Source organism: Electrona antarctica, assembly GCF_951216825.1.
Source record: "Electrona antarctica genome assembly, chromosome: 23".
Classification (NCBI taxonomy): domain Eukaryota; kingdom Metazoa; phylum Chordata; class Actinopteri; order Myctophiformes; family Myctophidae; genus Electrona; species Electrona antarctica.
The window spans coordinates 24,557,726-24,573,144 of NC_136804.1; the positions used below are offsets into that span (position 1 = coordinate 24,557,726).

The window sequence follows — 15,419 nt, forward strand, 5'->3', positions numbered from 1 at the left end:
CCGATAGCTTTTAAATGTTGTCCCATCCACGGAGCAAAAGCGATATAAGCGGCTTCTTCTTCATTGATTCGTTTGGGCTTTGTTGTTGTCTGACTGACGGAGCTGTAGAGTGGAGTGCTGCTGTGCAGGCGTGCAGCAGCCTATTCAGTAGGCCTACTTGTGAAACGCGCCCAGTGAGAAATGTTCCGCGGTTAAAACAAAGGTGCGATTGAATGCTAACGCCATATTTTTCGTTCATCGTTCATGCGTTTGGCCCAATGCTGCTCAAAAGTGTGTGTGTGTGTGTGTGTGTGTGTGTGTGTGTGTGTGTGTGCGTGCGTGCGTGCGTGCCCGCCCCTGCGTGTGTTGTGTGTGTGCCGCAGCTGCGTGATGCTCGTTTTCATAGTAAGTGTGACCTAGCGGTCGCAATGATGCGTAAATCAAATCATTGTCGCAATTAACTCTTGTTCTCTTTCCCAGGGAAGTAGCCTAGTAATTAACTGTGCTTTAAATCGCACAATAAGGTTCTCTCTCTCTTTTCTCAATCAGTGTTTTTCAAAGGGAGATGGGGAGGCAACTGTCTCCCTTGCCTCTATGGTAGATACGTGCCTCGTTTGCCTATGATTGATTGATTGTATTTATTGAAGTATTTATTAACAGTTTGCAGAATTACAGTACATTTCAAGCACAACTCAATACAAAAACTGTTAACCGTGGACGACACCATAAAGCATTACACTTGTTCACAATAGGCTCCACCATTTTCAATTCATCAGAACATTTAGAGACGTACAAATATACACTTCTATATAGCCAAAAACAGGAAAACATCATAAAGGAGGTAAAAAGGGAAACAAAAAACATATACAGTGAGGGGGAAAAGGGGTGGGTGGGGCGTGGGGGATTCAGATTTTACGGGGGCCAGTTTCGAATTGCAGCCGTCCGTAGGTGCCCTTTCAGAGCGGTTTTGAAGGAGTCAAGGGATTCGCATGCCGAAACATTGTCCTTGTGTCACAACCAAGTCCACACCTGTAAGACCACATAACACATGAGACTGGCAAAACTACATACCCCAAGTACCCCAAGGCTCGATTTTGGGTCCCATACTGTTTATTATATATATCAATAATACTGTAAATACATTACAGACCTGTAATATACATTTATATGCTGATGATACAATCTTATATTGTTTCTCAGACTCTGTGGAGAAATCTACTCATATGTTGCAACTTGCCTTTGATGTTTTCCAGAAATCATTGCTGGATCTAAAATTGGTTTTAAATGCTGAAAAGACCAAACTTATGTTTTTTACTAAGAGAAGAGCTTTAAATGAAAATGAGCCTCAGCTATACACCTCAAATGGCACTACCATTGAACGAGTACCTTACTATAAATATCTCGGGATCTGGCTGGACGAGAAACTTACTTTTAACACACACATTGAGATTTTAGCAAAGAAATTGCGAATGAAGCTTGGCTTTTTTTACCGAAACAGATCCTGCTTTCCTTGGCCTACTAGAAAGAGACTAATTGAAGCACTTTTCATCTCCGCCTTGGACTATGGGGACATTATTTACAGAAACGCATCAGCTACCACACTTAAAATCTTAGACCCAGTTTACCATTCTGCCCTCAGATTTATAACAGGCGACAGCTATAACACCCATCATTGCATACTGTACAATAAGGTTGGTTGGCCCTCACTTGCGTCAAGAAGAGACCAACACTGGTTTTTATTTATCTATAAAGCTCTAATTGGGAACTCACCTTCTTATTTAAACTCTCTTTTACAATGGAAAACTATTTCTCATCATACACGCTCTCAAGACTATTTGATGCTTGAGACCATACATACCTCCACCACTTCTGGAAAATCTGCTTTCAAGTGCGCTGCCCCACACACTTGGAACACCCTACAAACTTCACTAAAGTACAGCTCTCTTCCTTCTCTATATCGCTTTCAACTTGACATATCAACGTTGGTAAATATCAACTGTACCTGTTTTAATTGAGTTGATCACTATGTAATGTGTTATTACTATGTTATTATTACCAGTAATTTACTTTATTCATCTATGTTTTGTTTTCTTTGTCCCCCCCATTGTACATTGTTGATGTGTTGTAATCTCGGCACCACTGAAAAGAGGGTCTCAGCCCTCAGTGTGTTCTCCGAGAACTAAATAAAGGTTGAAATGAAAAAAAATTAAACATAGATGTCTTGAGGATTAGATTTTAATTCAATTGCTTTTTGAATGATCACATATTTGTCTTAAACATGCTGCAAAAGAGGACCATTAACAAGTTAATTTGCCTTATGTCCTTGTGTCACAACAATCCTAAATCCATTCCTTGAAATCCCATAGTGCACCCATAGTGCACTTCTAGTTAGTTAGTTAGTGTCGAAGTGTCCTTGAGCAAGACGCTGAACCCCTAATTGCTCCTGATGTGCTGGTTGGTGCCTTGCATGGTTTCTGACGCCATCGGTGTATGAATGTGTGTGAATGGGTGAATGTAATGCACAATCTATGTAAAGCGCCTTGGATAAAGGCGCTATATAAATGCACCATTTATTTAACGATTAACGATTAATGATTTGTTTTTGCTTGTAGCCCTGATGTTGATGATTAACATTCAGAAGACGAGCAAATCAGGAGGATAGCCCAACATCCTGCTTGTTAAAGCTACTTGAGCTTAGTGCTGCTTTTCGCACAATTAATCAAATCAAAGCAGTTTGTCTCACTAATTGTGTGAAGATTACAAACATTGCTTTTAATTGCTTTATGTTGTGACTCTAATAAGACATTTGTCACTGTCTCAGCTCAGCATTCTACTCAACATAAATAAAGAATCTGTGGAGGCAAGGTGGGTTTTGCCAATAAATACTTTTTGTATTCTAGTTTGTTCTGGGCCTCTCACATCCACGCCTGTAAGACCACATAAGATATGCAAGACTGGGAAAATTGCATAGATGGCTTGAGGAATACATTTTAAATTCAATTTATTTTTGAATCATCACATATTTGCAAGCTGGTTACAAAAGAGTTCTTCTAACTTCCAATCAACAAGTTAATTTGCCAATGCCGAACAGTACCGCCGCTAGGCATACGCATAGTACGCATTGTACACACAGGGCAACCATGCCCTCCTCGCAACATGCAGAGGGGGGCAACGAAATGTGCCAAGCCGATCCTCATAATAATAATTTTCTCCGCGGCTCTGCCGCTTAATAACGAGCACCTGTGCGTGCGTCCTCGAGTTGCACCAGTGGTGTAATGGTGATTTGTTTTTTTCTCTGTACCACGGAACGTCACGCGCACGCATGTGCACTCACGCGCACTCACGCGCACGTGCCTACATGTGCGCATCGTGGCATGCGCACAGAACAGCTGATATAGCCTAAGCCTATATTTTTAAATAGTGTATGAGCGTTTTAGACACACAAACGCAAAAGTAGACGTAAAATAATCAGACAAACTTCTTTACTGCACAGTAGCGAAACTAACTTTGCTTTGGACGAATGAATATGTTCTTTGATGGTGGAGGAGGCATTCTTGTCGCGTGCAAAACAACAAAAGCACTAGACTACTGGAGCCATACCGCTGTGCTGTGCAGCTTACCGTGTCTGAGAACGTGCGCTCAGGTAATAAAGCTGTTGTTATGCATAGGGGGGTACTTGGTGCGTCTTGGAAAGTCTGCTGACCCGAGGTTAGGTGCGTCTTCTCTTGAATCTAGGGGGACGCATTCTAGCGTGCACGCACGTGCACCGTTCCGTTCCGTACCTGCGCGTGCACGTCACAATGTTTTTGGTACCACGGCGTGGTACTGCGTTCTATGAGCATCACACCACTGCGCGTGCCCATGTGGATCTGCTCATAGCTGAAGCAGCCCCTCTTCCCCGCCCCCGGTCTAGCAGTGAGTTTAAGTGTCAACATTAGGACAAATCAGAGTGATCAAACTGCGAAAGTAGCCGATCTGCATGAGGAAACACAGCGCAACTCATCGGGGCGAGGGGGCAGAACAAGCATATCATGCGTAGGGCAACCAAATGATCCACAGTGTCCCTGATGCTGAAACACCACATAGTGCACTTCTATTTAAATCAGTGTCAGTTTCATCATTTCAAAGTACAATTTTCTTTTTTTTAAGTCCCTGACCAGGGCTCTCTTCTCTTCTCCGTGATGATTAGCATTCAGAAGATGAACAAATCAGAAGGATGGCCCAACATACTGCTTGTTAATGGTCGTGAGTGACGGCTGCTCTCTATTGGATGGCGTGGAGGGAGGGAGGTTGTCTGACCTCAGCAGGCCACTCTTCAGGGAGTCCAGATGGCATTTTGGGTGGAAATGTAAATGAGGTCCCCAGTGGAAAATGTAGAAAACACACAGCAATCTCACAAGCACGCTTTATCAATAAATACCAGCCTTCTGCGCTCGTCGTGAAATGCATTTGTATTTCTTACGGCGTTTCAATGTCTGATTAACATGCTGTCAAACTGGCACTCAGTTCAAAAGAGAGCAGTTCAAAGGCCGGTGCTTTCAGTATCTACAAAGGAGTCTTTAAGCATGTGGATAACAGACCCACTCAGTAACACCTTGTTCCCTAATTGACCCGACGCGCTCTTCTCTTCTCTCCCTCCACAGATCCATACGTGAAGATCCACCTGATGCAGAATGGTAAGAGGCTGAAGAAGAAGAAGACGACAATCAAGAAGAACACTCTTAACCCTTACTACAACGAGTCCTTCAGCTTCGAAGTACCATTCGAACAAATCCAGGTACGTACGGATGTCCATGGGTTTGGCAGATTACAATTAGATTACACTGTTAAGTGCAGAGAGGTGCACCCGTGCACACAAAATCTGCTTTTCAGAAATATAAATTAAAAAAAGATAATTGAAGCCTTTCAGCTGTGACCATAATATGTTTTTTTTTTATTTCAGAAAGTTAATACCTCAATTTTGAATCCGTGTAGGTTTGTCAGTTTGGCAGGATAATTACTCAGTAGAGTGGTGAGATACAATACAATTCTATGCACTTCACTGATTGCACACCTGTCGCATGAAGCTTAACACCGAAATAGCATGCCGCAAAATGATTACCATTCATTGTCATGATTGAGTTGCATGTACGGCTGTTTGTCAGCGATGAAAGACAAAAAGCTCACTAGTAAAGGTTTTTTTCTATTCCCTGAAAGATGATAAAACAAATGCACAGATGGGACTTCAACACTCCAGGCAATATGGAATAAGCTTTTCTGAAATCGAATAATAATAATAATAAGTAATACAAGTACTCAAAGTTGCTTTACATGGAAAGAGTCTCCCAACTTTGGGGAAAAAAGCTAAACCTTGATTCAAGGTTCAGATACTGTAGTCTAGCGGACAAAAAAACAAAATAGTAAGATTTAAGGTATGCATTTATTTTTCAAACGTGATTGTTTTCACAATCCTCCTTGGATAATAATGAGTAGCCTAGAAGCCTACCATTGATTGAGCTGTAAATGCTTGATTGGCCAATACTATTGAACACTACCTCTGAAGAGCGGGGCAACTTCTCATTCTGGGAGGAAGGAGGCAGCTGTGTGTGAAATTAATTGCAACGAATTTGTTTTCATAAGGGATAATTATTTGTAATTAAATGTGGCTTTCATTAGCCATCCCACCTCCAGATGACTTACATGGAACCTCTTTTAGGAAATGTAGTGGTTGTTATAGTGCTGCTTTTTGCACAATTAATCAAAACATTTTGCCTCACTAATTGTGTGAAGATTACAAACATTGCTTTTAATTGCTTAATCTTGTGACTCTTAACAGTTTAGAGGCCCCAGACGGAGATCACCGTCAAGTTCAAGTTCATGGTCAAGTGCCCCCAGACGGAGATTGATAAATGGGACGGAGATTAATGATATCAAAACCGATCACATCGCTCCACAGCCTAGGAGCACTTGTTGTCCAATCCTCGGTGTTGCACAACAGTGACATGTCATCGAAAATGTTCCCTGCCTGTTTAGCGGACGAAAACGAAAATCTTAAAACGTTCATAACTCGCGATCTAAATCATCCCGTCTAATTATGAAAAAAGATCCTGTGTTAGACGGCGCTCCGCGGTCCAGTCGCTAGTCGCGATAGATTTATTCTTACCTCCCGTTGCTGTCGATCGACTCTAGAGTGGTGTGGCTATTGTTAGCTGCTACACACACATTCACAACAACTTCCGGTGCGCCGGTAAAAGTGGTCCGGGCGCTATAAATGATGGGCATTTTATGAATGGATTAAATAGGTCCGGGCCCTCAAGGGGTTAATAGGACATTTGTCACTGTCTCACCTCAGCATTCTACATACATAATCTGTGGAGGCAATGCAGGTTTTGCCAATAAATGATTGTTATCCAAATGCTGGGCATCTCACATCCACACCCGTAAGACCACATTATTGCTATACATGAGACAGGGAACATTGCCTAGATGGCGTGAAGGATTACATTTCAAATTCAATAGCTTTTTTGAATCATGTATATTTGCCGACGAGCTGCTGTACAATGGTACCAAAGAGGACTTCTTCTAACCTCCAATCAAAAAGTTAATTTCATTCACTTTCATGAGCAATCTGAAGGTGAACGTTCCCTTTTAAAACATCACCTAACCCCCAACCGGCCCGCCTGGGTATTCACTATTTCATTACACGCCGTGTTAGGCATGCTCTTTCAGAGCAGTGGCTCTGTGTTCATGCACACTGGCGGCGTGGCGCTATCTCAATACGCTAGACTGGACGATCGAAACGTAATCAGGGTTTCTTTGTGCAGTCATTCATATTCTTTGACGTCCAGGTCACTCCTCTATGCAGCGCACCTCTTTTAAAAAATGAAAAATAAACACACGCCGAGTGCTGTATACCTCTGAGTAATTAGAGCAGTCTGGCCTGGTCGGGACTCAGGAGGAATGCTATTCACTCCCAATGAGAGCTACTGTACTGTCTGGATGAGCATTAGGGCTGTGAATCTTCTGCTATCTCACCATCCGATTCCGATTCTAGGGGGCCACGGTTCGATTAAAAATATATTTTTTTCAAATCAAAATGATTCTCGATTCGATTCCAATTCTTGGGGTGCTTGTGGATAGGGGGGGGGGGGCTGTCTTACTGAGACAACATGTAGTCCAGGAAGGAAGTGAGACCAATGTCTGTGACATCATGGACACTGCTAAAATCTAAAATATCTAAAACCACATATTACACACACACAAAGACCCCAGGAAAGTGTCCCTTTAAGACATGATTTTTACTGTGATTATAAGCTTATATTTCATATTACAAACACAATATAATAAAATATCCTTTAACTTCAACCAGCAATCGATTTCTGGAAATTGTGAATCGATTTTGAATCGTTTATATAATACGATTTGATTCAAATTCGAATCGATTTTTTTCCTGAGTGCCCTAATGAGCATGTTGGTTGGTATATTTCTGGACTTCAGAAGTGAATATACTGTAGGTACATGATAAAGAGCGCTAACTCTTCTGGGTGGGTTGTTTGATGGCACTGATATCACATTCCTGTCTGACAATGCTCCTGTTGTTTATATTCTGATGAGTATTCAGAGTTACGTAGGTGCCTTGGGTCTGTAAAGCCTTTGTAGAGGAAGCATCGCCATTTATTTTATCTAAGCAAGCATGCGTCTATTAGATTAGAAGATGAGCTGACACCCTCCTTTTTTTCTATGCACTTGATAGGGTGTTTCTTCTTTATGCACTTGTAGGGGTGTTTTATTTATGGTATAGCAAATGCTTTTGTTCCACAAACCGATCTTTTTCTTTTCCTGTCCATTTCTCCACTCCTTCTCCCCCCCACCCCCTTTCAGAAAGTTCAAATTGTTGTAACTGTTCTGGACTATGACAAGATCGGCAAGAACGATGCCATCGGTAAGGTCTTTGTGGGCCTCAACAGTTCGGGGACTGAGCTGCGCCACTGGTCCGACATGCTGGCCAACCCCAGGAGACCCATCGCCCAGTGGCACGTGCTCAAGGTTGAGGAGGAGGTGGACTCCCAGCTCTCCACCAAGAAATAGGCCGACGGCCGGGTGCCCTTTCCGCTCCCGCCCACACGTAGTGCTCTTTAGCCAGTATGTGTAAATACCTCAGTGATATATGGGTCCATCCATCGTCAGTAACCCCCCCCCCCCCCCTCCTATCCCACCTGACCAAACACAAATCTGACACTGTATGTCTCCCCGTTCCCAGTTTCTAAACGTCCTCGTGACATCTTTCTTGGCCCCACGTTGTTCAGACTCGTTTCCTTTGTCAGGTTTTGGCCCTCTCTTTGTCTCTCGATCTCGCTCTCCTTTTCCACCGGGGTTGAACTGCCTATAATATTGAACCAGTTCCACTGAAAATTAATTGGTTCAGAACCCTCAAAGTTGGTTCAGAACTGGAACCAAAAAGAAACCAGAACCATTTCTAGAACCAATGTTCTTTTGGTGGAAAAGGTGCCTCAGTCTCTCTCTCTCTCTCTCTCTCTCTCTCTCTCTGGCTCTCTCTCTCTCATTAATGTGTTGTGAATCCCCATGCCCTTATACCCCCTGACCAAAATGCCCCCTTCTTTTAAGCAATATGATCTGTATAGATAGCGCATGACTGAAAGAATTTATTGTACCACAAGTTGTATATATCAGTACGCAGACAAAAATGATTTCTAGTTTGTGTTTGTATGTTGTTACCCGTTTCCTAATCTGTGTATATCTCAATGTTTTTAATAAGATGTTCTATTTTAAATTATGTAAATGCAGATATAGAGGAAAGCCAATATTATATTATATCCCAGGATTTGAAAATTCTACCTTATTGCATTCCAGAATATAAAAAAAGAGAATTCCAACCTGCAAGATGCCAGTGGAAGTATATTCACATTGTAATGGACGACATCAGGCATTACGTTCAATAAAATATCACCAGAGGATACACTAGTAGATGAATATACACGCTCCACAAATACAAGGCCATTAACTACTATGGTTCAGTGGGAGGGAAAAAAAAGTATGCTGCTGAAAATTAAACAAGCACATGATTTCTTGGGACTTTTTTATACTTGTTTTTCAATCAGATTACCTATGTTATAGCTTGACGCACATCATTGTCGGAGTCGACACAAATTATGTATTTATTTTTGGGTTTTAAGGTCATCCTTTAGTTGTATAGTGACTCTGCTTTTTCGCCCCTATAAAATTGGACAATAATGGTCACCGTAATCACAAAAGACTCTTCCGTGACTATGTCAGAACAAGAAGACTCCCATGCGGAAAAGCACCATGCTGTAGCCACTGTGTCCTTTAGCTTGTTCTACGATCTCGTTTACTTTCAGTATAGCCTTGTCATTGTTGGAAATATCTTGCATTCAGGCTGGAGTCCAGTCTCCAGGAAGGAGTCGTGTGACTCTAGTATTAGAGATGACTATTATAGATCATTTTAGCATCTTACTATTTTTTATTAAACTGCATGTTTTTTTTAACAATAATAACTAAAGGCTGGGGATGGGGAGGTCGACCAATGCCTGGGTCTGTCTCTCTTCTGATAGGATCCTCTTGCCTTCAATCAGAGAGAAAAAAAAACTTGAGAGTAAAGCTTCAACTTGAGGTGAGCAACCGGTTGGGTCGATATATGCTTATATTATTGACAGAGGTGAAGTTAGTGTCTAAACACTGCCATTTACAGAGAGGTGTGCTATGTGTACAGCCGCTCTCTCTCTTAATGCACACACACTCCCATGAGCTATAGTAGCTGTAGCTTTCATTTATTGGGAACAATGTCTTTGGCTGCAAAGGTGCCCTGAATAGCAGCCTTTGCTTTGAGTTGCCTTCTTCTCACAGTGACAATAGAGCTAGCCATGTTTTACTGCCAATCTTAACCTTTTATGTGGCTACTGTTTTTGCACTGGATGTCTTTAAACCGACAATAGCTTGTTGACTTCTTTACACAATTTTGAAATATGTTGGCTGAGTTCATTTCAGGATACTTCTTCGTTGCAGGGGACCATCTGCCCCAGGGACTCTTAAAGTTCTTGAATGGTGTTATACGTGAACAGGGGTAGACATTAAGGGAAATTTGAACGACTGAAAAATCTGAACTTAAATGTTAGGGCTTTTCTTTTTAAATGGCATTAATTTTACTGGCCATAGTAGGCAAGTGGAAGGGGTGTTCTCCTGGCCCAGAGGTTGTGAATAGTACTTCCGGGCCAGCGGGCCATTTATAATGTCTATCCCTGCGTGAAAGCTGTACATGACAAATCGTCTTTGAGCCAACAGCAGTTCGTTTTGTTTTGTTGTCGGCACAGGACAACGTCAAGAGCAAATGAAAAAACAACCGTAAAAGTTAATGGTCTGCGTAGGTGATTAATATTAGTCCATCATGTCCATGCTACGGGTCCAGGTAAAAGAGGAATACGTTTTAATCCATGAAATCCATGAAGTCTCTTACCTTGGAGGAACCTCTTGCATATACTCGATGCGATAGCGTCAGGAGGATTTTCTAAATGTTTTCAATGTTATTGTGTAGTTGATAGCACTATTATGAAAATGCTACTTGTCATTCCATTGGCGTCTCTGAGGACTGCTTTGTGTATCACTGTGACTGCCGTGTGTGCTTAGAGATGTAGACTTTATCAGTAGGTAGCGAACCAGTCTGTTCTGTAGTGATGTTGTAGCATTAAATGCCATTTCCCTTCTACATGCAGAAAGAGAGCGTGCATAGCATCGTCCGCTGTCATGTCTGGACTAGCGGGGGCCCATATGGACAGGGCTATGCACTCAAAAAGATGCAAGACAGGGTTTTTTCTTTTTCCCGGGAGTGCCAGTGGGTCGCTTCACACAGCATCTTGTTGAGCACTGTGCAATATGTACGTATATGTCCCATCGCATTCTGTAGTGTTATGTGGGTGGTGTTGCCCCCAAGAAAAAGATCATAGATCTAAAGATGACTTTTGACTTTCCAGTTTAATGGTTACACTTTAAAATCCTCCGTGTTAATTTATCCATTTGTGACCCTTGAGTTTACAAATGTGCATTTGTATACACAGTCTTGTAGTTAAATTAACACCCGGGATTGTATGGTGTAGGTCAGGATACAGCGCATGTGGATTCTGCAACGGTTGGACCTTGAACACCTGTTCAACTGTGCACAGGGTTTCCTCCAGTTCATTTCTCCTCTTGCACACAGTTCCAGTGTCAGACATTTCAGGGAGTATTAGGAAAAATACCAAACTAGACACTTAAATGTCCCTGTCCCCGCACAAAATGCCATGTATATATTTACACGTGTCCAAAAAAGGTATAATAAATATCAGATGACCTGAATATAATTATAGTCTGTCACACAAACGCCATTTTATCAATTAACAACATGCCCATATCATACTGCTATTGTAATTTTCATTCATTCATGTTTTTTAGTTGTTTTTTTTTGTTTCATTTGCTGACCTAATGAATACTCTTTTATATTTAAGATGAGGAATTTGAATGTACAGTATGGACTGTGTGTTGGTGTAGATTACTCCCTCCCCAACCCCCCCTCTTGTGTAATTTGCACTTTCCGTTGTAAAAAACAAAAAACTTGCTGTTTATTTGTTTGAGTGTTTTTATTATTTTCTATTATAGGAATTTATTTATAAGCCCATGGGGTACAACTCCCCCTGTTAAATAACATTCCAAAATCATTGAATATACTTTAACCACAGCTGTACTACACCCCTATCCCCTTTGAGTCTTTCTTGTACCAAGGGACTCCTTCCTTTGTTTGACATGTGTAGATTAATAAATTATAGATCAGCTTCAGATATAAAACATGGATTAAAGTACTTGACCACAGCAACTCAAAAGAGGTGCTTATGGAATTATGGGATCAGCGCTGAAAGATGTTTTAGTATAATAATTGTTACTCTAATAATACACATGTGAAACATATCAGGAAATTCAGTAATAAGCAGCATTGCAGAACCCTTCAGATTGTGAGGTGTGTGGAATACGACAAGAAAACGCCATTACCTGCGATGTAATGCTACTCTTGTTACGGTTTCCTACCAAAGTATGCATGCATAATCAACCCCAAATCATCCTATCGTACTTAATCAAACTCTGTGTGACAAGGAAGTTAAGATCCCCTCAAATGACACCAACAAAAAGCCTCACTAAAACGGCTAATTTATACTTCATGGAACAACTTTGTCATATGACAAAAACTGTATTTTCAACTGAACAAAAGTGTTGACACGTTTTTGTCATCCGACAAAGCACTTGTATAGATTAGCCTTAATCTTTTAAGACAAAGCTGTGTAAAGTATTAGAATCTGATGCTGTAGAAAGATCCTAGTTGCCTTTGTGTATATCAACTGCCTGCTTGAGTATTTCTGTGTGTGGAAATTTTCTCTGTAATCTCGTAGAACTGTTTGGGGTGTTTTTTCCTGCCATATTGCTCGCGTGTGACAGCGAGCTGCTGACAGATATATTTGCTGTGTATACCTTCATTTTTGACGAGGTGTTTTACAGTTTTGGTTTCACTTTGTGTAGTGATTCACTCTGTGGAGTTTTCTGACTGTTGTTATATAACTTCATATACACAAATTATCAATAAAAAAAAATGTTTTATTTCCGGTTGATACAGAACCTTTTCATGTTCTTTATTTGCTCGTGGTACATTGTCCACATTGTGGGCAGTAGAATGTACAAATGTGTACATTCTTGGAGTTAAGAAACCCTTCAACCCCTTTTGCAACCATATCTTATTTGAATGATGTTTGGGAGATAAACACTTTTGTGTAATACGAAATAGATATTTTAGTATTTCAAAGTGCCAGTGATGTCACAGACACTGGTCTCACTTCCTTCCTAGACTACATGTTGTCTCAGTCAGACAGCCCTCCCCATAGATATTTAAAAGATCACACCCATGTGAAACGAGGGGAGCTCTTGTCATCTTACATCAATTTATGTTAGCGGACATTTGACATTGCCACATAAGGTACATAAGGTGGTCCCTTATTGGCCAAGCGCTCCCACCAACATGTGATTGGTTCGCCGATTTGCTCGTTTACATATGACGTAAGTTTTCCCTTCAATGTCAATGGCGTTTAATGTTTTGATGTTTAATTTACGTCATATTTAGCGGAATTATCAGCACATCATACATCATCATGCATCATCTCATACTGGCCAATCAGAATGCCTGTTGCCTGTGATTGGTTGGCTGATTTGCTCGTTTACATATGACGTAAATTTTCAATGTCAATGGTGTTTAATGTTTTGATGTTTAATTTACGTCATATTTAGCGGAATCCTGACCTAATTTCTCCGTTCATTGTCAATGGCAAATATTGAGCCGCGGGGACAAGATTTAGCGGACATTTGACCGGAATTCCCCTTTATTGTCAATGGCAAATCTTGAGACGTGTGGGGACAAAAGGAACGTGTTTCTTGTCTCCCAAACAGCATTAAAATAGTATATGGTTGCAAAAGTGGTGAAGTGGCCCTTTAAGGGTCCATTTGGTTCTCAACTATGAATTGTTTAGCTGTGGGGACCCCCTGGAACGCCAGTGGTTTAGAACAGTGGTTCCCGAACTTTTTCATGTGAAGGACCCCCAAATTGACACTTATCAGCCCGCAGCGCGGACCCCCATGAGAAAAAGGTATCAGGGACCCCATAAGATAAGATTTGTGTGGCTCTAGCAGTGATTTTCAACCATTTTCTTTTCAATTAACCCCAGGTTTGACCTGAATTAGGCTACGGTGCCCCATTTAATGGCATTGCTATATCTCTGGGACCCCAATGTATATTGTAAAATCAAAGTTAATTTACTCTGAGCGTGTAGCCTACAAATGGAACCAAATGGACCTCTTAGGGACTAACTTAGGGTCCATTTGTACACTCTGAGTTACAGACCCATAAGGGTCCATTTGATTCCTTGATTGATTGATTGATTGAAAAATGTATTAACAGTTTGCAGAATTACAGTACATTTCAAGCACAAACTCAATACAAAGGCTGTTAACTGTGAGTGGACGACCCAATTAAGCATTACACTTGTTTCCAATAGGGTCCACCATGTTCAAATCATCAAAAACATTTAGAGACGTAGACACTTCTATATAGACAAAGGACAGAACAGGAATTCATCATAAAGGAGGTAAAAAGGGAAAATAAACATATACAGTGAGGGAAAAAAAGGCGTGGCCGGTGGGGGGGATTCACGTTCAGCTCCGTTAATTTGTTTGTTTTCTTTGGAGGAGCTGCGTTGGGTCCCCAAGTCGGCTCCGTGGCCGTACCTTGAGTTGGCTGTGTGGCCAACTTTAGCTGGGGACCCCCTGGAACTCCCTCAAGGACCACTGGGGGGTCCCCGGACCCCACTTTGGGAACCACTGGTTTAGAATATTGTATACCAGCTTAGTAATATATGTTGATAAAGATGCTGGCATCCTAGGCTGCTACCCAACATGACTTGTGTGCTCTTCTTGACGTGAGTCATTGCTGCCATCTAGAGGACAGAATCGAGTACTATTTTCAGTACATGATTTTTCGGATTTTTCCTTTGAACGGAACCCACCCACTCCACTGAATAACTGATTGGTTTTGGAAATGGAGTCTGTCAGACATCAGGCAAGTAGCATACTACTTGATCTAAGATTTGCCCAAGGCGCCCTCCAATTTGCATTAATGAACATACTTCCGCCCTCCTCCAGACTAGAGAGAAGATTTTCCCATCACTCAAACAATTTGGGATGTTTTGCCCAAATGCAGCTTCATTAAAACGAGAAGAGGGCAAAGTGATGATTGTGATGGGGCGCCTGAGGTGAGTGAACCGCTTAAAGCGCAGCATTCGTATTCTGGGGGAAACGCTCAAAGAAAATAGATCGACAATAACGAAGAAAGCGTTGTAACTTGTAAGCTTGTAGCTATATCTATCACCATTAACCAGGACATCACCATTCACCACCACTACACTTATCAAGTTAGTATGCTGACTATGGTTATAATAACTCTGGTACAGACAGTGGTACTATTGTGTAAGTAGCCTAACTTATCCTAAGGGCTGATTCATACTCCTATTTTAGAGCCGAATAAAAGTCGGTTCGGCTCTGTAGAGCCTACAATGTGACATCATTTGAGGTTCGGGGGGGCGGGTACCGTCCTAAAGTCGGCTCTTCGGTGCTACTGAAAATTTCTCACGAGCCGAAATCATTTCGGCACTACAGCGCCGAAACAGTGGTAAAATAGGAGTATGAATACCATTTACAGAATATATACACTCAATGTGCAGCAAACATGCTCCAAAATAAATATAATCACTGAGTCATTAGTAGCCCCATAAGACCTCAGTCCCTTCGCTCAACAACACAAGTTAATCATTTCTTCCCTAGCCCAGGACTAACCTGCCCTGCAGTGGCCACCATGTTTTGTAAAA

General features: G+C 41.5%; 1 protein-coding gene across 2 annotated transcripts in view; it reads left to right on the plus strand.

The window, feature by feature from the left end:
• The window catches only part of syt1a (synaptotagmin Ia), a 157,055-nt gene extending 144,428 nt beyond the window's left edge, over positions 1-12,627 (plus strand). For both annotated transcript variants that reach the window (XM_079493804.1, XM_079493805.1), the window contains 2 exons: positions 4,623-4,756; positions 7,840-12,627. In XM_079493804.1, the coding sequence (XP_079349930.1) occupies positions 4,623-4,756; positions 7,840-8,046 (341 nt within the window). In that variant the 3' untranslated portion in view covers positions 8,047-12,627. The remainder of the gene's footprint in view (positions 1-4,622; positions 4,757-7,839) is intronic.
• Positions 12,628-15,419: the final 2,792 nt, after the last annotated feature.